At 38.7% G+C, this 21,714-nt stretch overlaps 1 protein-coding gene across 47 annotated transcripts in view; it reads left to right on the top strand.

Moving 5' to 3' along the window:
* CLASP1 (cytoplasmic linker associated protein 1) overlaps positions 1-21,714 on the top strand; it is a 167,814-nt gene that overhangs the window by 104,527 nt on the left and 41,573 nt on the right. For 30 of the 47 annotated variants that reach the window (XM_086897376.1, XM_086897399.1, XM_086897365.1 and 27 more), the window contains 5 exons: positions 12,333-12,436; positions 14,876-14,899; positions 15,815-16,059; positions 19,638-19,701; positions 21,255-21,418. In XM_086897376.1, coding sequence (XP_086753502.1) covers positions 12,333-12,436; positions 14,876-14,899; positions 15,815-16,059; positions 19,638-19,701; positions 21,255-21,418 — 601 coding nt within the window. Of the gene's footprint in view, positions 1-200; positions 222-4,771; positions 4,880-8,436; positions 8,500-12,332; positions 12,437-14,875; positions 14,900-15,814; positions 16,060-19,637; positions 19,702-21,254; positions 21,419-21,714 lie in introns of all 47 variants that reach the window. The other 17 variants (XM_086897396.1, XM_086897382.1, XM_086897384.1 and 14 more) reach the window with 3 other exon arrangements.

Below are 21,714 nucleotides of genomic sequence, written 5' to 3'. Positions count from 1 at the left end.
ATCAAGGGCAAAAAGCACCTTCTTGGATTATTTTAGAAATTTTGCATCTTAAATGGTTTGCTTCTCTCATCCTTAATATCCTGGAGCCACGTTCTTAGAACACGTTTTAGACTTATGTATTAATTGTTCTTAATTAACTGTTTTTGATACTCTCATCTCAGTGACTATTGAGTAATAGTTTCTATTTTCAAATTTATCAGCAGACCTTTTTTTTAAGTCAGGTGAGTAAATATTGTATATATAAAACTTTGTGTATCTGAGTTGAAGTGGAAAGGTATTCAGTGTGCTGTCTGAACATTTTCATTTATTAGAAATTATGTTATAAGTTTGTCAGTCATTTTAAATGATACTGATACTAAATTATTTTTTCTCTCCTAAGACTTTACTAGTAGATTGAAATAGATTGAAATCGTAGCCTTACTGTTGGCAATTAAATTTATAACTATTGCCATAGCAATTGTTTAATATTTTACATTTGAGCTGCATTTTTATTTAGAGGAGGTTGTTAATAAAGAAGTATTTTATTTATTCTTTCCAGTATACTGAAATGAGTTTAAAGCACCTGAGTGTATGTACCATTATGATTCATAAAAAATACTGCATATTCATTGTGACTGCTTTTCCAAATTCAGTGTTCTTCTCATGTCTGATCTATTTTATGGGCTCTTTATGAATACATTGTGCTTTTCTGTTTGTTGCTTTTAAAATGTAAATTGCCTCCCAAATACTAGAGGTAATTCTTCTGCTACACTGTGTAGAAGCGCATTGTTTTTTAGGAGGAAGCAAAGGCTGGTGGATGGTGCCATCACACATGCTTAAGCTGATCATCATATTATGTGGTCTGATTTGAAACATTCTTGAGCACCTGAAGGGAAATTGCCTTGTGTAAAATCCTCACTCTTGGGTTGCCTGCTTTCAGGTATATTACAGGAGCCTTGAATTCTTTTAAAAGAGTAATTTGTATCTCATTTCATTGATGTAGTCCCTGAGGACACCAGTGCTTGTTCTTTGAGAGTGGGAGAGAGCTCTGACATGTATCAGATGTGTGGCTTTTACCTATTCCCCCCAGGTTGATGAACACAGCCTGGGTTGAGCTGTTATTGGAACAGGAGTGTCTGACATTTTACTGTTCAGTTGCAGAAATTCTGTTTATTGATTGGATTTTGAAAGTTGTGATACTGACCCAGATGGAGATAGCTTTTGTGCTGTCAATTATATACCATTATTCCATTGTACTTATTACTTCTTAAAATAGTAGCTAACAGTATTTTATGCTTTCTTATTGTGTTGCTTCAGTCTCTATATTTCCTTGGTATTTTATTTTGTTTGTTCATTTCATTAAATAGACTCCCACTCACCTTGATTCCAAATACAGAAACCATCCCTTGGAGTTTTTCAGGCCCTCCTGGGGCAGTAGCAATAATAGAGCCCTCTGTCTGTGGATGCCTGTTAGCATCAGTACTTTGCTTCTAGCTTTGATTTCCATGATGACTAAAGGTATCCATTAAGTAGATTCCTTCTGTGTGCTGGGAACCTTGAAGAAGGTTTTGTTTCCCCAGAAGCAGCATGAGGCACATTCAGTGTGCTGAGGTCCTGTGTGGTCACCTATATGGCTCTGCCATATGTGTGACACTTCAGTTTTAAGCTTGCCTCTGCTGTCTGCTCAGTGAGTTTTACTGGTGGTGGTATCCTCTTTGGGAAGGAGGAGTGCATTTCACTTAATCTTGAGCTTTTCTTTGGGCCCCTTGAAGGAGATCATCTGCTCAAACAGGTGATACCCATTCCCCATGTTTTGAAAATTATCAGTCTGAAGTTAATTCTGTTAGATGCTCTGCAGATCATATGGCACAGCTGGATCTGAATGAAGTGAGAGAGTCAAGATAGCCATTCTCCAAAAAGTGGAGCAAGCACAGCTGCCTATCAGCTTTGTGCAGCAGCACTCTTTCTGTTGGGGTTATGCTGTGTACGTTTATTGGAAATCTGCAGGCAGTTCTTGACTTGCCTTGACTGGGTGTTCCCCACTGCAGAACTTTCCTTTGGCTGTTTGGCAGAATTTCAGACTCTTTAAAATGCTAGTATTGATGTAAGAAAGCGTCTGCTGATTTTTAGTCTCCACTTAAGAATCATTAAAATTCATATCCTAACCAGTTTCTTCCAAGTGGTAGATTGGTAAACAAGGGGTACTTTCATGTTCTGCTGGTGATATTTGCATCTGTTGGGTTCCAGTGGCATAAGACTGCTTAATAGTGTGTTTTAATAATGGTGTGAGCCATGTCTAAGTGCTCTGACTTTCCAGATGAAATTGGTAAAACTTAGATGTACAGTACACATTAGAAAGGTGGAATATTACTGGAAAACAACCCATCTTTGTCCTGTCCTAGACTTAGTCACAGCAGATCTGGCTGTGGTCGCACTGTCTGCTTTCATGCTGCCTAGTCCTCTTAATCCATTTTGCTACTCATGCACTTGATTTCCTTCCAGCTTTTGGGGGTAGAGAATTCTCAAATTGAGACTTGGTCTGTCTTCTTTGCTTTTGCTCCCTGCACTGCAGAGACAGACTGTCACAGTATGAGAGACTTAGCTAAATGACAGCACTCTTGGCCTTTACTGCTGGCAGTGTCTAAAGAAAATAGTCTGAGTAGCTGATACAAAATCCTCTCTACACAACATGGTGGTGAAAATGTGAGGCAGGTGCCTGGGAGTCCACAGCAGACTCATCCTTCAGTTCTTTTCAATCCATTTTTTTTCTTTGCTTTTCTTTTGTATCCAGTAACATGCAACCCTTTTATTTGACCATTAATCCTGAAATACCCAATGTTTGGCTTTGGGTGTTCTGTTTGTGCAGTCAGTATTATGCTTCATCCGTAGCACTGTCCTGCTAGTGTAGGACAGTGCAGTTAAAGTGCATTTTCTTCATGCTTCTGCTGTTAGCTGGTATGGGAGAAACAATTGTATGCATCCACTAATTTTTTTTAATCGTTCACATCTCTCCCTCTCTAAAGAGCCTTTTACTGTTTTTAGTCGGGTTGTAGTATAGAAAAAATGGGCAGATCTTCTCTGTTTAAGAGAAATGACTGCTTGTGCAAACCTGATGTGAAGGCTGCCATTATTTACATCCAAGCATGTGACCCAAGAATGAGAAGTTTGCTTCTAGAGGTCTGCAATTTCAAACCAATTATTTGTGTGGAGAGCTTTAGTGTTACTTTTACCTGTAGTTCACCTGTCAGCTTTTTCCCTTGTACATCTGAGATGGGATTATTGTACTCATTGACCCTAATTTCATCCAGTTCTTATAATCTAGTATGTCTTATTTATTGTAAAACCATCTAACTCAGTACCATTAGACATTATGGTGATCTAATCAGCTTGGTTGATAGCTCATCTTGCATTGTCTGACATCAGAGGTCAACCATCAGAACCATTAATTCATCTGAGAGATATAAACTGGGTTTTGCAAAACTGGGAGGGATTTGACAAAGCAAGAATCTGGCAGAAGTCTCTATTTTAATTTTAAAGCCTAAATATGAAAGTTTCTATTTTGTTCTGTACTGTTTTGCTTGAAGGATGCTAATATATCCAGTATATGGGAGAGCACTGAAGCACTGTAGAGGAACTTCAGCTTGAGTCTAGGCATTTAAGTATACAAATCAATAGAGATTTATCAGAATATATATTTATATTCTGAAGCATGCAAATGCCATTATTTTTATAAAAATGAGGATACAGTCAAAGTATTAGCACCTTCATGTTACACATAAGTAAGTACCACTACTGTGTTGTCATCAGAGCTGGTAGGTTACGTTTTAGTCTGTGCCTGAGAAAACTCCTCAGTGGTGATTCCTGAACACTTGAAATATGCTACTGCCTTTTCGAAACAGCAAGGGAAATCCCTCTTGTCATTAAATTCTTCTGTCAATTAACTGCTGGTTTTTGCCCTAAGAAAATATTGTATTCTCTAATAGGCTTACTAAACTTTCTGCAAACATTTTTAAAACATGCAGGGTCTCAAACCTCTGCAAGCATGTAGGGTTTTGTCCAAGTAAAGAATATAGTTTAAAGCTCCCCTGAAGTGTCCGTATGTCTCAAACTGTGTGCATATAGAGCCATGACAATAAACTTCTAGAAATGTCTGAGGAGCAGAAGCTAACTTCTGTTTAATATCTGAAGCTACTGCTCTGTTCAAATTCAAATCACTTTTTAACCTGTCTTTCAGGTATTCAGGTTCTAAATGGTTTTTCCCAGTATCTTTCATTGGAGAAAGATATCTTTGCAAGTCTGTGCAGTACACTTTTTTTTCCTTAGGATATTTGTTAAAAAACTCTTACTGTGAAAGGCAAATCTATGTAAAAATATAATACCAGTCTAATGATTATTTAAAGAAATTTTTTGTCTGCTATTTTGTTCCAGAAGGGTTTTTATTTTAAAATTAAGGAAGAAATATTCCGGAAGGGTTTCTTTCAGCCTCATCTGTTTTGCAACAGTAGAGCTTCCCTAAATGATTGAAGATTCCTGCTCTACTTGAATAACAAAACTTGGATTGCTTAAGAAAGAGCAGACTGTCAGCCAGACATTAATGCTGCTGAAATTTCACATCACAAACACAGCTCAGCATGTAAGGTAGTTGGTTTGTAAAAAGCCTGAGCAGGCTGCTGCAAATTGTAATTACTAATGTAATAATTACCATAACTAACAGAACTGTGACTTGACTTTGAGCTTTCTGTCCTCATTAAACTTGTTCACCTTCTCTGAAACTCTCCATGCTGCATGCTAGCACGGAGCAGTCGTATCCCCCGACCCAGCATGAGTCAGGGGTGCAGTCGTGATACCAGCCGTGAGAGCAGTCGAGATACAAGCCCTGCTCGGGGCTTCCCTCCACTTGGTGAGTACATGTAGGCATTGGAGCTTTAAGGGTCAATATTTTTTTTCCTTTTTCCCTTGTTGTGGTTGCCCTTTCAAGACACTGCTAGGTGGAATGAGCTCTTTTCTGTCCTCTGGATTCCTGACACTCCCCATTTCCAACCCTGTTTTTTTTCCCCCTTCTGTTTTCTTCTGCATGCTTCAATTCTGGTTCTCAGCATTTCACTGTTAGCAGGGAAATAGCTTAGTTTGAACTTTTGCAATTTTTAATTTCATTGAATCAGCTTGTACTGGGCTGCTGTGCTTCGCTTAATAACACTGATGGAAATCTATGGGAGGGCAAGCCTGGATTTTCTAGGTCACAGTCAAGTAGTTCTGTAGCATTGTAGCCCGTTGTTGAGTGACTCAATTATTCATGATTCAGTTTTCTTACGGCTAGGTACAGTTACAGTATATAATTTCTATCCTGAATCCTCAAGTGGAGATAGCAATTCTTTTTGCAGAGGTTTTACAGGACAGTCAGTCACCAGTTAAGTTGCACATGCTGTTTTGTAGGAAACTGTCAGGCAGACTAAAACCAAGGAAAGACTGCGATTTTAAAGGAGCATCATTAAACTGCAATTAAAGTGTACAGTACAAATAGAAAATCTCATTGCACTTACCATATGCAGAAGTTTTTCTGCACAATGCTGAATACAGCAAGATATTTAATGTTTCTGATCAAATACCATACCATATATTCAACCAAATACATTATTTCTTGTATCAAAACCTGTCATCTCAGACCTGAAATACAGTTGATCTCCAAGCCCTCTTCATTTATGTAGTAATTCAATGAAGAATGGTGTTATAGTACCTATTTTGCACATAGTGACAAAATACAGTTATATGATGTAGTGTGTAAATGGAACATAGCACAAGTTTTAATATTGGAGAAGCTTTTGGGTTCAATGACTTCATTATATTGAGCTGTAAAATAATCTGTTTACATTAATATCTCAACTTCTGGTGAAAAATGGAAAGAGTTCAGCTTTGATTCATAACTTGGTTCATAGCTCTTTAAGATATGAACATTTTATTGATTAAATGCAGCTGATTTCATACCAGATCTAGAAAAAGACAGTAGATCCACAACTGTAGCTTATTTTTATAGTTAACCTGCCTAGCTTCAATTTTGGATAAAGCTTTTTTTTTTCTCCAGCCAAAATGTATAAGTAGGCTGAATTTCAGTGTTAACTCGTCAGTGTTCTATGTCACTGTGCTGTGTTTTGTTTATTTTATTGAAAATACAGTAATTGAAGTACTGTCTTGAACCTTGGTTCTGAAAAGCAAATGCAGTGCATCAGAACCATGGTTGGTGTGATCTTTGAACACTTCCACCAGTGCTGAGTCTGACTTACACCAACTATACAGTCTCAGTTACAGATGTGCATTATACTGTTTCATTGTGAGGAAATTGTGAGGAAAGAGTAATCTCATTTTAGCTCATTATTTTTAATTACCTGAAGGGTAATGCATTTCTAGAAATACATTGTTATTAGGTCATAAAGGTTACATGGGGAGGGAATATCAATGTAACAACAGTAACCCAATGTAGTTGTTACCCCATTACCTTTTTCTTGTATTTTCATTGAAATGCTTTAAGATCAAACATGTTCATGAACTGGTTAATTACGTGGTATGTAATTAATCTCAGAGAAATTTATGTATGTCAGTTCAAGGCAAAATAATGTGGCTCTCTTACAGTATTTTTAGAACCCAGTTAATCTTGCAATAATACAAAGGTAATATAATCCTGCTGTGCATGGTCTGGTTTTGCTTATAAAGATTAACTTGTATATTTGTGAATTAGAGTAACTAAATGTAAATTACAAGATTCTGGCATTTAATGGTATTATGGTCAGCGTCAGCACTGACATCCTATTGTTTTGCAGCTTGTTTTGGGGCTGCAATGCAGGTATGCATGTCTGTATATCATGAGTCCCACTTCCTAAGTTAGTAAGAACAGTCAAGAGTGAATCTGTACTCAGCCTCCTTGCAGAGATGTGGGTTTTTAAAATATTTTTGTTATTCTTGTTTCTCCCTGGGCCTTGATCTTGCAGTGGTGTCCACAGGGGCACAGTGGATGGCTTGGGGGAAAGCAATTGTGACCTACAAACCTTAATTGTGAGGTTCACTCCATAATCCTGCACTGATCATGCAAATCTTTCATGAGTTTACTCACAATGTCACTGGAATTGTTCTCTTGAATAAATGCATGTGTTCTCCATGGCCAAAGGCCACACTGCATATTATAGTGAAGCTCTCAAGTCAAAAAAACCCAAAGACTTTATTTTTCTCACATTGCTGATTCGTATTTCATTATGTTAGTATTTGTGTTTATGAATGTTTTGCCTTAAACAGAAAGCTTAGAATTTTTCTGCTGCACACTTAGGTGCATAATTGACAAAGCCTATTTGTATTGTAAGGTGATTTTGCTTTATTTTTTCAGTTTCTTGACAGTACTAGTTATGATGTTAAAGCAACAAGGCCTTCAGTGAGTCTGTGGTGATGAATTGCTTAAATGAACAATCGGTTTCTTGGGTCAGTTGCTTTGAGCTGGTGAGCATGTCATTGCTAGACATAGGGAAAACTTCTTTTAGAAAGACAAAATTTCTGTAATTTGGGAATGACTGGGCCCATTTTTCATTTGATTTCATAAAGAACTCACTTGTATGCTGAATCCAAGAACTGAAAATCTCTCCAAAGGCATTTTGTGATTGATGTGCTGCTAACAACTGGGAATTGAAGTGTGAGCTATATTTGGCTTAGGCTCCTCTGCTACTGTGTGCGCTCCATTGCTTTTAACAATTTGTATACATGTGTCATTCTAGATGGGTGTGTGATGTGCATATTCTCCTTAGCTCTGCATGTACATACTGAGGTTCAAGAAACATGTATGCAGAATTTGTTAAAAGCAAGAGACCTTTGGAAGTAGCAACATCTGAGTATGTGTGTACATGTGTTCACCTGGAAAAGATACCAACCTGAGGACCTTTACAGTGGTTGGTGACCTCCCTGTATGACTCTTTCTACTCCTGTGGTTACGCTTTCTCTTTGTTAACATTGGTTTTATTATGCATAGGCTAAAATATTGTGGAAAAATACCTGCAAGCACAGTTCGTAACCATTCCTCATGGCTTCACTTTGGGGTTTAGATCAGACACATCTAAACCCTTCTCTGTAGTTACGTGCTCCACGTTCTCGTGACGGCCGCCTGCCAGACCTGCAGGTCTGGAACGTGACTGATGTGCATCGGGGTGTTTTTGCTGAGCTGCACCTGGTTTGGGACTGTTCCAAATGAGTTTTGTCATGCATCGTGTTAATGGTCACGAGGGGAAGGGGGGAAGCTACAGGCGGAGGCGTCGCTGTGGGGCTTGCACCGTACCTGTTGCGCATCCACATACAGCGCCATTCCCTGTCACTATGAAACACCTCTGCCGGTAGCGGTCACACGCATCCCCTTTGGATTGTGGCATTTTCTGTCTCGGGTTCAATGTGTGTTAATCCTGTGGGTGTTGCCATTCCTTCTACTTGCAGCTTCTCGACGTCATTCCAGGTCCACTAGTGCTCTCTCCACTGCTGATTCTGTTGGGCAGTCAGGTGAACAAGCGCTAACTGCATGAATCTGCTTCTTATACGTAGTCTTGTTTTATACCATCTTAACATTTGCCATCGTGTGCATCAACCAGCACTTGGCATGTGCTTCTCACCACTGCGGGGCTTTCTGTTCTGGTTTTGTTCAACGTGGCTTTTTGTTTTGAGTTTCATTTATTGAATGTTTTTAATTTTGTGTATTTTAGGAACATTGTGAACAGTGTTTGAACAAAGGGTGATCCAGGGCTTTCTCAATTCTCTAAATTGGATCAGTTGTGCAGCATGGGCTAAATCATGACTGATGCAGAGTACTTGCAAATTCTGTTCAGTCTTTAGCAGTGTAGCACTTTCCAGTGCCTAGGACAGGGTCCTGAAGGGTTTCATCCCATTTATTACTAAATATTCTGGACTCCTTTCTCTGTTAATGAAAGTGGAATCCCCTCCAGAATACACAAAAGTAGCAAAAAATAAGCACCTGATGAGCTTTCAAAATGAACTTTGGAGCATAAAACATGCTGATCCATCCTTCATGTAATTCTGAAGGCCTTGTCCAAAGTACATGGAAGTTTTTGAAAGAAAAAAAAAATCCCTTAATTTCACTGGGTTTTGCATAAGGTGACTGATGGTTACGTGTAATGAGAAAAATCTGCGGATTCCAGTTGCTTCTGTCCCACCCCTGTACTGGATTTGCAGTTATGGAGAACACATAATTCCTTTTGAAATGAGGATATTTTACTTGGAATCTTAAAAAGAATTGAATGAGGTGTGTTAGCCTTGAGACAACAGAGACTTAACTGTGGGGACAAAGAGAATGTAGAAGATGAGGGCTTCAGTGTTTTCTTGGAGGCTAAAATCATATAAGGACTTTGTTCTACTGGAAGTTAGTTAACACCCTTCAAATAGGTAGTGAAAAACACTCTTTCTCATGAGTCTAGCTAAATGGCTATCACTTAAAAGTCTCAAAACATTTCCCTTACCATGTTACTCAACAGAAATGATGCAAGTTGATTTGACTGGCATTTTTCAAATAACAATTTGAATTTGTATTTAACCAAAATAATTAAAAATATTTAAAATAGCTCAGTTGTAATACAGATTTTAGCTTTGTTTGCTTTTGGCTTCCTGTGATAGTCACTTCATGTTTGGCTCCTGTAGTTTGATACACAGCATAATCAAATTTTGTGTGGTTAGCTGTGTACTACAGAAGGCCAAAATCTTCTGAAAAATGGCAAAACAGGATTAATAATGGTGGTTGCAAATTTTCACCAAGTTTGTGACAAGTATAATGAACGAGTCTAGCCAGGGAGACAAGGGAATGTGGCCAGAGCATAATCTGCAGATTTCTAGCCCAGTAACACTGGGCTTGGCTGTACTGATTATTCCTGGAGCCAGGTGTGTTCCCAGCCCCACACCAGAGATACATTGAGGTCTCTCCTATGGTCTTATTTCACCATTCAAGTATGGCAACAGTGTCTTGGGGAGAAGCCCAGAGTAACTTGGGTGTTGCAAATCTAAAAATCACTGAACAAAGTAGTTCAGAAGATTCCTGATAGCTATGGAGATAGCCAGCATGCCACACTATATTTAATGTGTTAAAAAAGCTCAATTTTGTTTCTTTATGCTGGGTATTTAAACTGATATCGACAACTGAATTACTTTGTCATTTTGTTCTTCATTTAAAAAAAAACCCCAATACAACTATCTTCCCTTTTCTAATGTACTACTAAATTGATTCAAAAACAAATGTCAGTGGTATTTTCATGCTAGTTTCAAAAGTTAAAGCCAATTTCTGATCTCAGTAACACTTGATTAAAGTAATTGAGTTGGTTTTAAAGATAAAACCAGAACTTACCTTAACATTTACAGCCCTTGTACTGTACCAGATCTCATTTACACTTAGGAACTTGTCTTCTGAACAGCTTTATAGTGTATATATCTCTGTAGGTGGTGACTTTAGTTTCAGTCAGACCTACTTCATTATCATCTCTGTTCTTCTGTTAAGAGTGCAGAGATTTTTCCCTTTTAGGAATAAAGAACTATTCCATCTTCATATTTGAAGTGATTCTTCAGCCTAAATGCATTAAAAAAGGGGATAGTAATAACACATACAGCTTTTATTTCTTTGTGAAATGTCATGATTTGATTACTTTTTGGCAGTAGTTCTAAGAAGTTTGTTTATTTTTTTCCCCTTGTAATGTGTTTTGTAGAAAATGTGCTTTTGTTGTAAATCAGAAATGTCTTGTCTGAGTATGTAACTTTAAGAAACAGTAAATTTTGATAGATACCAGTTATGTTTGAAATAAATATTAGTCTGGAGGGGGCTTTTTTCTTTTCAAAATAGTTTGGTTTTAAAAAATCTTCCCTGTTTCCCTGCAGTAGCTTAATCTCAAATAAAGCTTTGTAATTAGGACAGTAGAACTGGCCAACTTCAATCTCTGATTTAAATTATGCATGTCAGTGCGAGCTAATCCCTAAAAGATATTTCAGTGCAGTAGCTTCCATAAAGAAGAACACAATGAAATTTTGTGATACGCAGTATTTTCCCCAAAAGCAGATTAAGCTGCTGAATACTATGTTTGGCCTCAACTTTGAGCAAATCCACTATATGGTTCAGTTATTTGATAAGTAGCATTTTTCCACTGTTAAATAAATATAGATGAACTATTAAAAGACCTGTGTGACTTGACCCCTCTTGTGGATCAGCTAAAGGTCTCTTAAATGGGTTCATGCAGCTTGATCTATGCACCACTGAATTTGCTGGCAAAACTCCTGTTGGCATGTGTGGGTACAAGAACAGAGGTGTAACATATGTTCCAGGAGGGATATTTGAAGTCCTCCATGAGCAAACACAAGCCCACACTGAAAGACTTGGAATGTCATAACCAATCTTTCTGTTTATGGACCAGAGCCAGGATCCCAGTATCTGGTACCTGATCTGCCCCCCTCTAGAAGGACTCAGCTGCCACAACCTGGCCTGTGATACTTAAGTTATGTTTCTGTCATAGCTCTGCTAGTGGACCTTTCTGAATTTGGCTTTGCTAAAGAAACTAGTTTCAGTCACTTTTTTGGTAGACTGGACAAATGATAAAGGGAACTAATTAATATTAGGAATCTAAAGGGCATTTTAGACTAAATGCCATTGCTTTGGATGCCACTGCGAGCTTTGCCATCAAATTCAAAGGGATAAAAGATGATAATGTCTGCTTAAAATCAGTTTTGATATAGAGCTCTGGAATTTAGACTACTTCTCAAGAGAACCAGAAATTGGAGTCACTTCACAAGTGAATTATTAACTTAATTTTTATACTGTGAAGGTGTAGGGTTATATTCTACTGGTTAATCAAGCCTTGAGACATAAAATAGACTAATCTGGTGCTGCTAGTCTCACATCCTTGCCTGAGAGAAAAGGCTGCAGGATAGATGAGTGCTCGAGTATTTACATGTTCTGACACTGGGCATGGTTCTGTCTCTCTGAAGTTAATGAGAAGCTCTCTTGATTTCTGAGGGTGCCAGATTGGGATGGGCATGTCTGCCTCTGACATTAAAATAAGCCTTTGAGACAACTGAGTAAAAAGAAAGTAGATAGCCTGCTTCCCAGCTTAAAATAAATAAATGAAAAGTTGCCCTGAGGATCCAAAATTACTTCTAACACCCAACAAACAATAGTTTATTTCTTACCCTAATGGCAGACTCTCTGGAGCTCTGGGTAAAAGGGCGTTTAATGGAAAAGCACTGTGAGTTCCCAGAGTCCATGGGGAGAACTACTCAGGCACCTGATTAGGATTCCAAATGAATGTGAATTCATTTAACAATCCCTTTCACTGTTGTCTTTTGTGCAGACCGGTTTGGACTCGGACAGCCAGGCAGGATGCCTGCTTCTGTGAATGCCATGCGAGTCCTGAGCACCAGCACAGATCTGGAGGCTGCTGTGGCCGATGCACTGGTAAGAGGAAAAATACAAAATGCTTCCAACACCGGAAAGTGGCTTAAAGTTACCTGTACGTATGTTCTCGTCTTTCTAAATAGCTTTATTCTGGTTGTGCCAGTGTCTGATGCTGTAGAGTTACCTTTTGCTGTTTTGACTTTGGGTACACTGGCAGCAGTATGTTTTTCCTTATTCCATGTCAGTTCTCCACATCTGTTGTCAGAGTGCTGTGGCTTGGTGCTACAGCTGCAGGATGGGTTCAATCAGCTGTTTGCCTTTCACTTGGCTCTCATGGGGTGCCCAGCACAGTGCTCGGCACTCGTGGGGTTGGAGATTTCCATCAGTCCTATTACCTGCATAAAGATTTTGTCAGAAAAACAGTGTTCTCTGTTAGTGTCAATTCCTGATTTGGTTTCAGCAAGAACAAGTTTCTGCCCTGTTTTATTTGCACCTGGGTAGATAGTCAGAGAGCTCATAACTTGGCTTGTATGGAATCTGTACCATCTCATGCAGTTATGGTGCAAGTTGAATTGTTTTTGTCTAGTTTGCTGCTAATACATTCAAGCATTCACTGCTTTTCCTAGTAAATTTTTTGTCATTTAAAAAAAGAAAAAAGTTACTGTCCTGTATAATCTTATTGTACTGTGGTATCTTTTAGATAGAACCCAGAAAATGTCTTCTGCTTTTCAAGAAGGCACATGATAATCCTTTGTATGTACCTCGAATATTTGGGGGAGATAGGATGTGTAGAGGCTGGAGAAATTATTGTGTAGTGCTAGCTGGGTACCCGTGGGACTTTTCCAGCTCTAGACCTGAATGAGGCAAGGATTTCCTGATATATCCTGGGACAGATCTTTCAGAATCTGTCTCAGATGCCCTTTAAGGAAGATGAACCATGTTGCCAGTGTTTGTGGTAGCTGGCCTTTGTCCATTTCCTAGTTCACTTTCCCCAAGGATGGTTAACATTTTCCTTTTTATGTCTGATTATCACCCAGCTCATGACACCTATTTCAGGACTTCTAGAAAAATGGTCCTTTTTACAAAATTTACCTTTCAAAACAAAGAAACTATTTGTGAACAAAGAAAGATAGAGCAGTGTACATATAATGGATGGCACTGCTGAATTTAATGTGCTGAATCACTAGTGGGCATTTTCATTACCAAATGTAACAGCTTGTGAGCCAATTTCTGCTCTCAGCACCTCAAATTTGCTACCAGAGCAGTACAGGACATAATTACAGACAATGGTTTGCCTGTGTAAACGAAATCAGGCTTTATCCCTGCATGTGAGCAGCTGCTGAATACAGGTTTCTTAAGGGAGGAGAGTGTCAGTGTTTCAACTGACTGCTGAGCCCTGAGATTTCTTTGGGTGTGACTTAATCTTCAGCTAGATTTACAGAGTACTCTTTTAAATATTACAGCTTTGAAGTTAAGTAACACTGAAATGTAAAATTTTGAAGGGTTGAACACTTGAAAGGGAAATACTTAAGTCTAGCTGGAAACTAGCTGGTGCTGCTGACTTGGTTGATCAATCTGAATTTCTAACGGCTTCAAGAGATGCAACACAATCTTGCTGATCCCTTCTTTCCCAGCACACCAGTTTTCTCTTCGTTGCCTTCTGACAACAGGCAATTTACAAAGCCTGTGCAGGCTCCTTTTGAGAGTGTTACAATGCCAGCTTTTACCCGGTAACCTTGTTTTCAGAGAGTTGTCTTTTCCATGTAGCAAGAAATGAAAAGGGCTTCTCCAAAGATGGCTTCAGCCAAATCCTCAATTGAAACAAAACACGGCGGGTCATTCTGTGACCTCTATTCCCTCTGTACAATTCCAGTTGGATTCACTGCTTCTGCTTGAGCTGGACTTGGCCTAAACCCACAGTGTCTATGGGAATCAGTGCTTAAGTCTGTCAGAAGAGCTCAAAGGGTGGTGGAAACTGTGCTGTTAACCAGGGGGTCTTAGAAGAAGTTGATCTTCAAAACAGTGTGTAAGAACTGTGGGTTGAAAGAGAACTTGTCAAGTGAAGTTGATTAAATGTGCTGTACTGTAGATAGTGGCTTCCTCACATCAGAATTTCTTTGCAAGACTCTGAAATGAAATGCTGCTAGTAATATGTGGGGAAAGAGAAATCACTAGTGAAATCTCTGGTATCTTTCATTGCACGTTTCTGAAAAGTAAGCGAAGAGGTGCTGAATATAGATCTGTTCCTAAAAAAGTTTTTAACAGATAATCTCATTTCCAAGTTCCCTAAGGGAAACTGTAGCCACCATGAGTAGTGCAATGGTTAGGAGTTAAAGTCAGGCATTATTATACCCACCTTTATTTTGCAAAAACTGTATATTTTTTTTATTTGCTAAGACACATTTGCTATACGTTTTTGTTGCAAAAACAAACCCTACATAAGCTTCTGACATAATTCTCTATGCTTTTTCCCACCCTTCAATATTTTCCTGCCTACAGCTGTTAGGAGACTCCAGGAGCAAGGTACTAGTGCTTTCTTGACTTTTTATTTCTACTTTCCCACTCTTCCCCACCCTGTTGCTAAAGCCCATGGTACTGCACGTGAGTTAATTTCTATGCTTCAATCTTCCAGTCCTAGTGGAAGGAAAACTCTGCTGGCTTCACAAGTCCAAGACCTGCAGGACTGGACACTGGAAGGAATTCTGTAGCAAACACTTTAGAATATAGATTATCTTTTTTTGATACATTATCTTGTCAACCCTGTTCTTTTAAGGTTTATTTAAGAGGTTTATTTTGCTGCCATAGTTATGCTACTATTCTTTCTGTAAGGATCAAGGCTGTCAAAGATGTATCTAAGGGAATTAGGTCCTCTAATGCCATGCTATAGAAATGAGTGGGATTTGAGTACTCAACTCCCTTAGCAGCCTCTGGAAAGAATTCCAGCCCAAACTAACAGAGAAATTGCCATCTCCTATATCCAGTGCATTTCTAGAGTCACTTCAGTATCAGTATCAAAGTGACTGGGCATGCCAGCACAGATTCTTTCAGCTATTTCTTCCTTATCTTTATTTTTTTTTTAAAGTAGAGACTGTATCATCATAGTATCTGTAGCAATATAACTGACCATTATTGCCAATAGAACATTTATTGTATTTAATTTCATTACCGGTAGCTTTATTCTACTGGGCATAAATACATCATTTTCATGCTGGGGAAGGCAGGCCCTCTTCCCAAGTCACTCAGTCTCATTGAAATCAGTAGGGTCTGTCTTGCTCTGCTCTGAGAGGTAATCAGGCAATGCATGGTGACATCTTTAAAACACTTGAGTCACTATAACAAGTAGCACTAATCTTCCTTGTAGTGATTGCAAATAGAATGTTTTTCTTTTGTCATAGATATAACTGTATATAACTTAAGTCCAAGTTTCCCCTTTTCCAGAAAAAGCCGGTGAGAAGAAGATACGAGCCCTATGGGATGTACTCTGATGACGATGCCAACAGCGATGCATCCAGCGCCTGCTCGGAGCGCTCCTATGGCTCCAGGAACGGGGGCATTCCACACTACCTGCGGCAAACTGAAGATGTGGCTGAGGTCCTGAACCACTGTGCCAGCTCCAACTGGTCTGAAAGGAAAGAAGGGCTCATAGGTCTTCAGAATTTACTGAAAAGCCAGCGGACACTGAGGTGACTTCATAGTTTTCTGGTGTAAATAATTCATTAGGGATGGCTAGAGCCAGAAGGCACTATTATGTACCTGCCTTATGGAGACAGGTAGTGTCTTCCATGGCTGTGAAGGCTTTGTCTTCACAATGTGGGATTGCAGTTAACTTTTGGAAAGGTTTCTGCTGTGGTATCAGTACGATTTGTGGTAGTAATGTAGAAAGGACTCAGGTAAGCATGCTGTCTTCTCTTAGCCTTCATCCATTTCAAGAAGACCTCCAGTGGCAGGTGCTTGGTGCAGCACAGTGAGATTTCCCACAGTGGTGCTGTTGTAAATATACTCAAGGGGTGGTGCCGTTTTTACATTAGTCTGTTTGAACTTCCAATATTTTTTCCCATGACAATTTACTTGGTGAAGCAAACATTGCACTTACTCTAAAATGACTCGGGGTGTGTGTTTCAAAGCTGAGATCAGACAGTGCTGGTGTTGGCTGTACTTCAACTCTTTATGAAGGCTCTGTTAGGTGTAATTATAGATCCTGTTTGTAACTCTTGAAAAATACTATATCAGAAACTTGTGTCCTATAAATGGTGTAGTGTGTAATGTAGAGGGAAGTTTCTTAGGGCAATGAAATATGTGTACCAGCTCTGGAACTGCATATGATAGGAGAGGAAGGCCTTTTTCTCTTGCTGAGAACCACAACACCCCTTCAAATGCTTTTGGCACATCACACCTTAAAAGAGGCTTTAGAATTATCCAGTAGGTCTCAGAATTATCCAGTAGTCATGTGGAAACTCCTTATGGCCACAGGTCATGCTAACTAGACAACTGGCTCTCAGGCCATAGACATTTCACCTTTAGTTTATGGAGAAAGTGTTTGATACACTTTGTTTATCTCTTGGCTCCTTTGAAGGTAACATTCACAAACAGCTCTGAAAATTCTATTTTTCTGTTATGAATCATATGTACTTAAATTACAGCCAAGTTTATAAGTCGTTGTTTAGAGCATCCCTACTTGGGTTTGTGCAATTTTTTCTGTTTTAAAAGGACTTCACACTGGCTGAAAATAATCTGATGGTTTATGTTAACAGTCTGAATGAAAGTATACTGAAAGCAGGCCTGAAGGGGTTGGTTTATTGCCATCATAAAAACACTCTAGCATTTCACATGATGTGATACAGGCCTTAAATGGGAAGTGCTACAGGTTTTTAAATGGGTATTTAGAGTCTCTAGATCAGAGATGCTTTTTGATGTGGTATGTTTCTGAGTCTCCTAAAAGATATTTCCACCATGTATGCTGTCTTTTTTGTCTCTCTTTAACAAACTGTCTGGAAAAACTGTGGCACCTCATTACTTTTATGAAAAAGCTGAGTGAGGTTTTGATTTTGCCGCAGAAGTGTGTGAGGATTATAAGCAAGATTTGGAGTGCTGCTGGGGATAGTTGCAAGGGGGGAAATGTTGAGAAGTTTTGGTGATGGGCTGTTTGTCCAGGTCAGTACATCTTAGCAGAAATACTGGTGGAATTAAACTCTTGATTTCAACCCTGCAGGTCGTAGTGTTTGAACTGTGCTGTCACCAGTCCCTCAAGCTAGCAAGTTGTCTTAGCTTTGATCCTGAATAATTTTTAAATCTGTCCCAGAAACTATACCTCTGTGCAGTTATTTTTTTAATTTGATACTGTGTTTAGTTCTCAGTATTTCATTTTGGCGTTCTTTTGATCTGTTTCCTCCTTGGTTCAGAGTTGATCTGGTGCCTGTTTAGCTTTTTAGTGATTAGATTTTATCATCCTGCTTGTTCCCACGGCATCTTGAGAACATCATCAAGGTCATTAGTCCAAGGGGCAAGTCTGTCTTTTAATAAAACCTTATACCTTCTGTTGTGGTGTGACATGTTAATAAGAGGCAGTGGTATGGCTGAGTTTTCTTAGTACTCTGAACTGAAAGATGACTGATCCTCTGTTAGCTGGGATTTGCATATCCAGAGACCTGCATGCAAAGTGGAATGGCACTTACCCATCCTCCTTGTTTCATACAGCTTCATGTGGCCTACTTTTTTAAGGGCTCCCCATAAGGTCTTCTAAATAAAACAGGGCAAACAAGTCCCTTAAGGAAATGTTCTTCCACTGCCTATTGCATTTTACTACTTGCATTGTTACCCTGGGTCTGTGAGCTTTCAGAAACAGACACACATATATGTGCTGACTTTATATAACCTTTGTCCAGAAAGAAAATTCATTAGCGTAATAAACAGGGGTTCATTCAGACAGCTGCAGTCTGCATGTCAGGAGAGTGTTGTAGTCATTTTGAACCTGTGCAGCCTCACCCTGAATTAAGCTGACATCTTACTGTGCTGTTGTTACAAAGACTTTTCCCTCCCTACGAGACTCTTAAACCCATTGGTTTTGTGCCCTTTTAAAATTTAAGGAGCCTTTCATGCATAGATTTATTAAAAAAAAAAAAAAGTCCTGTATTACTTAGAAACAATCTAACATATGTAGAGTACTGCCTTATTCTGGCCTGTTTGAAGATTATTTTTAGAAAGAGAGAAGTTGGTGGATTGTAGAATTAATGTTGGTCTGGAAATACATTCCCTATAGTCAAAATCTTCATAACACTTCTCTGAGCAGTCAGTGTTCATTTCACTAGTTGCTCTGGTTTTATTGTAAGTGTGAAAAATGTCTGTTTGCATCCATAGCGTGCAGGAAATGTAACTTAACTGTCTTGCTCTGTTTTTGTTTGCACCATAAACAAGAAGTGCTTCTGTATTTTTTGCCAGTTTGCCTTGCAGGAAAGCTAAGACATCTCAATACTTTGCAGATGAGAGCTTTGGCACCATAGAGTTTTGCATTTGACTCCAACTCAGTATCTCATGCATCATTCTTCTTTCCCCCTGCCGTAAAAAGAGCACTACTGAGCACCAAATAATCTCTTACTAATAGGAACTTAGATTGTTCCTTGATGTAATTATCTTCTGATTTAATAGGTTACCATTTGTTAATGTCTCTTCCATTTCTATATGTTTGGCTTCTCAGTGTGCCTGTCTGCTGTCAGACTTTGGAGTCAGTTCTGATGTGTTAATAATCTCATTCTAGACTGATACTACTGAAGCAACTGGGAATTTAAACCAAAAGATTTGATTAGTATATAACCAGAAAATTTTGATTTTACTTGAAATTTTGAAATCCTTGACACAAAGAAGACGTAAAAAGGTGGGGAAAAAAAGTGTGATTCAGTGACCTTGACCCAGACTGAAACTAAGTGCCTCCTAACTGTGCACATTTCAAGTTGTTTTCTGGAATCCAAAATATAGAAGAAAATAAAAGCAGCAGAAAATGCTATTGTCTGGTTTAAGATTTAAAAAAATAAATGTTGATTAGATTCTTAATGTAAAACTGGTGATCCCAGCAGTTAAACTGGAGTTCCATTAAATGCTTTGTCTAGATAAACAGAGTTTTCAGAAGTGTGGCTGAAGTAACATTTAAATATAGAAGGTTAGAGCTTTCAGCTGTTAATGTTTATTAGCTGATCTTTTTTCCTTTTTTTTTTTTCTTCCTGCAACTAAAACTTTGGCATTAATATCGTGTTTTATTTATGTATTTTAGCCGAGTGGAGTTAAAAAGGCTGTGTGAAATATTTACTCGCATGTTTGCTGACCCTCACAGCAAGGTAAGATCACAAAGCCTTGGCTCGCTCTCCTGCGTTACTGTGTGTGCACATTTGACTCTGTTCCAAGATGAGTGGTTTGTATTTCTGCCGCTGCCATCTGCCGGGGAAAACTGGCATTTAAAAACCTCCTTGGTTTTCATTTATTTTACAAGGAGGGGATGTGTCTCAGTCTCTCTTATGTCACTAGGAACTGGTTACTCCATGCTTCCTGAGTAACCTGCCTAATGCCTTTCAGAGGTCACCTCCTGGAGCCAGAAGTTCACTTTGATTTGCACTCCTCTAGGGTGTATTTTTGGTGATACACAGGTGGTCCATGAATGGTCATGAGCATCACAGCCACTGGGTTTGTGTATTGTGTACACCTGGGAGCAGCTGTCTCACCAAGATACTATTCTGAATCTCATAATCTAGGTCTTTAATATAGCTACTTTGCCTTCTTTAAAACACTGACCTTTGAAGTTAAAGGCTGTGGCATAAATATAAAGACATTTCTTAAGAAGCGAGCCTCAGAATGGGGAGGTAGGGCCCATAGGCATGTTCAGAACTAGTGGATTTCTATGGGAAAGCAGGGAAACAGGAATAGGTAATTTCATGCTTGTTTCTGAGTTTTGCTAGTTCAGGAAAACCAGTAATGGCTGTGTAAAACTATCAGCTGTTGGGTTAAATGCAGTTTGAGAAAGAATAAATTGTATAAACATTTGTACTTCAAGGCCTCTTGGTAAACCAGTTTTAATAAATGATTGTTGGGTGGAAATACCATGGGCAGGCAGAGTAGCCTGTCATAGGTCTTGCTCAAAATGTGCATTTTTAGCCTTAACTATACTGTGGACCAGGTGTCCCACAGGCCTCATCAAGCTTGTAGTACCTACCTGTAAGTTCTTAATGCTTTGGTTCCCCAAGGTATGTGTAGTAGAAAGGATAGAGGTGTAATTATTTGTTAGCAAAATATTTCCAGTTTCTGAATAAGGTGGAAATTTATTGCATACTGGGCTCAAGTATATCCTTTGTGGCAGCACTGATCTGTCATCTTCACTGCTTTTGTAGAATTACTGATGCAAACTCATTAGTTGTGGTGTTAAACACACATAGCTTTGTTCTTATAATTGTATATAGACATATAAACTACTTGGCTGAGGAGATACAAGGCATATAATTTTTTAAGCAATTCTGCTGAGAAGAGATTGTGTTTTAAGAAAATGTAAACTTTGAATGAATGTGTCTTTTATCTGTTGAGAAACTGCATCCTTGATCACTCTGTGTGCTAACGAGTGGTTTGTTTTGTTGCATGGCCTGCTTTGCCGTGGAATTCACAACAGAGAGTAAGTGTTTTCTATCCCTTTCCTTCATTCGTTACATGTGGTATTTTAATACAACACATTTTAGACATGTCTTGTCTGATTTTTTTTCCAGAACAATGTAGTCACTAAAATCATTAATTCATGAAACTTTTATAACAAAATCATCCTGAAACTCAGACTGTAAACCCCCTTCCCCTTTGAATAGTTTTATTTTAAGAACTGTATTTCTTTTTCTGAGACTTTTTTTGTTTATAGGTCTTCAGCATGTTCCTGGAAACCCTGGTTGATTTCATCATCATTCATAAAGATGACTTGCAGGATTGGCTTTTTGTTCTCCTGACCCAGTTGCTAAAGAAAATGGGAGCAGATTTGTTGGGGTCTGTGCAGGCAAAAGTTCAAAAAGCTTTGGATGTCACCAGGTAGAGTACTCAGATGGCAAATGTTGTGGAGATTTTTTCAGGATTACAGGAAGGCATGATTTTAGAAATCATGCAGTGCTGTGTATTTTGAGGGTTCAATCTTGATGAATATAGGAGAACAAAATTATGTCACAGTATTTCAAGTATTGAATTAAAGGGGCCTGTCTCTCTTATAAGTAAATAACTTTAAAGCATAAATTAAAAAAGATGTAACTGGTTGATTTTAGGGTTTTGTGGGGTGTGTGCTCAGATACCATTTTTTGATTGACATAAAAAAAAATGCAGTATTCAGAACA

Source organism: Cyanistes caeruleus, chromosome 7, assembly GCF_971803275.1.
Source record: "Cyanistes caeruleus chromosome 7, bCyaCae1.hap1.1, whole genome shotgun sequence".
Taxonomy (NCBI): domain Eukaryota; kingdom Metazoa; phylum Chordata; class Aves; order Passeriformes; family Paridae; genus Cyanistes; species Cyanistes caeruleus.
Note: the sequence above shows the minus strand (reverse complement) of the source record. Positions and strands in the feature narration are given on the sequence as shown.